This window comes from Marmota marmota, unplaced genomic scaffold (genome assembly GCF_001458135.2).
Source record: "Marmota marmota marmota unplaced genomic scaffold, marMar, whole genome shotgun sequence".
Taxonomy (NCBI): domain Eukaryota; kingdom Metazoa; phylum Chordata; class Mammalia; order Rodentia; family Sciuridae; genus Marmota; species Marmota marmota.
The window spans coordinates 1-2,151 of NW_026003699.1; the positions used below are offsets into that span (position 1 = coordinate 1).

Genomic DNA, 2,151 nt, shown 5'->3' on the forward strand with positions numbered 1-2,151 from the left:
TATTGTATAGACAATAGAGTGACCCACTATATTCCTTTCAAGAATTCTAAAATTCCCAACTCTAACACAAGGAGAAATCAATGGTAAGTGGTTGTGTATAAGAACATCTTGATAAGAAACATTTTTATAAGAAAACCCTCAGGCAGGAGCTTGCAGAAGAATGCAATGAGGAATTCTGATGCTTGCACCAAGTGCACGGAGTCTCCATGTACGAAAGAGCTAGAAACACAGGCTCATTTACGTGTACTGAACTGATGATGGCTACCAGGGGCAGCCCTAACATGAAGGAAAGACATTCCAAACATAGTAAATCTTGAAGTTCCCACCAAAACAGATTACACCTTCCATGACTTTCCTGGCAATTTCATTCCTGGGAACTCTGGAGAATAGTGAAAGTGTCCCCAAAGCATCCGATATTTATTTCCCTTGGTTGCTGGTGCTTCTGTGTGTGCTCTTCAAACTAAATGGAAAAGAAAAGATGTGGCCAGCCCCACAACACGCACAGCTCTAGCGGAATTGTGGACAGCAGAAAGGAAGTGCGGCCTGAGTCTGCAGGCCAGCGGCCTGCAGGCCTGGGCCTGGTATGCATAGGAGCGCGCATGCGTCCTAATGGCCACTCCTTGACCTTGGCCCCTCAGGTCTACTTCCGGCAGACCGAGCACCCAACACGGCACAGACGGTGGCACAAACAGGTACAGGTCTTTTCAGAAATTTCTGGGTGTTTTCTGTAATGCCCCCAGGGGGGTGGGTTTCTTGGTGAACCTGTTGAATGAAGGCTGTTGGCTTCAGGGTGGACTGTAGAGTTTGCAGGACCCAGAGTGATAACTGCCCACACGATTTCCACCTCCCTCCACCAATGCACGTACGTTTCTTCCTCTTTTAGGGCTCCTATTTTATTTTAAAATGCAGCGATCTTTAGAACAAGCTTTGGATCGTGCAGAGGATGTTATTGAAAGTGCCCAACACAGACCCCCTAAGAGAAAATACTCATCTAGTGGGGAGAAATCTCTACATCAAAAACTTTATGACATTTATGTAGAAGAATGTGAAAAAGAGCCCGAGGGGACGGAGGAACTCAGGAGCAATGTCAACTTGCTGGAAAAGCTGGTTAGGAGAGAGTCCTTGCCATGCTTAGTAGTCAACTTGTACCCGGGAAATAAGGGCTATTCTCTGATGCTAGAGGACAAAAGTGGGTTCTTTTCAGAGACCATCCAGCTGCCTTATGGAGAAGGGGAACTGCTTGAGTACTTGGATGCAGAAGAATTACCACCTATTCTGCTGGATGTCCTAGAAAAATCGCAGCTGAACATTTTTCATTGTGGGTGTGTCATAGCAGAAATCCGTGACTACAGACAGTGCAGTGACATGGAACCTTCCACTTACCAAAGCCGGCATATTCTCTTGCGCCCCACCATGCAGACTTTAGCATGTGATATAGAGTCCATGACGAGTGATGACCTCCAATGGACTCAGGAAGACAAACTTGCCCTTGAGAGTGAACTGCTCTTAGCTACAGCTGAACCATTGTGTCTTGATCCCTCTGTGGCTGTCACCTGCACTGCTAACAGGCTACTGTATAACAAGCAGAAGATGAATACTAACCCAATGAAACGGTGCCTGAAGAGGTATTCATGGTCCTCTCTGAATCGGCAGCAAGAGCTGTCGCAACATCAGTCTCCCCCTGATGCAAGTCTATTGACTGCTTGCAAAAAAGAGGAAGAGAGAAAAGCAGATCTGAAGCAAGACCTGAGGATGCCTCCAGTTGGATATTGTGTGGACATGTGGAAAGAGAGATGCTCTGACTTGGCCATACCTCCTCAAGTGGATGTGGAGGAATATGCTAAAGTGAAGGAGTCTTTGGGATCTGATGACCCACAAGCAACAGTCTGGCCAGATCCTGAGTTAGGAGATGACTTTGGATTTGAGTGTGACAGTGGCAATCAGCTGTGGGAAACGAAGCTGAGCTTCATGCAGTCACTCAATGATCCGCTTTTCTCTGGCAAAACTGCATCACCTAAACAGGGCCCATGTGAGATCCAGATGTATCCCCCCCTGGTCTCCCCAGCTGACCATTCACATGGCTTCGTGGAAGGGTCAAAGATTGATGCAGGGCCAGTGAATGTGTGCCAGGAGTCAGTCCAGAGCAAAGTC

The 2,151-nt window shown here is 47.3% G+C and overlaps 1 protein-coding gene across 1 annotated transcript; it reads left to right on the plus strand.

Moving 5' to 3' along the window:
• Positions 1-903: 903 nt before the first annotated feature.
• On the plus strand, positions 904-2,145 carry LOC107135240 (transcription factor SPT20 homolog; the record flags this gene model as incomplete). Its single annotated transcript, XM_048797521.1, has 1 exon — positions 904-2,145. A coding segment is annotated over exon 1 (1,242 nt), but the record flags the coding sequence as incomplete, so codon positions are not given.
• Positions 2,146-2,151: the final 6 nt, after the last annotated feature.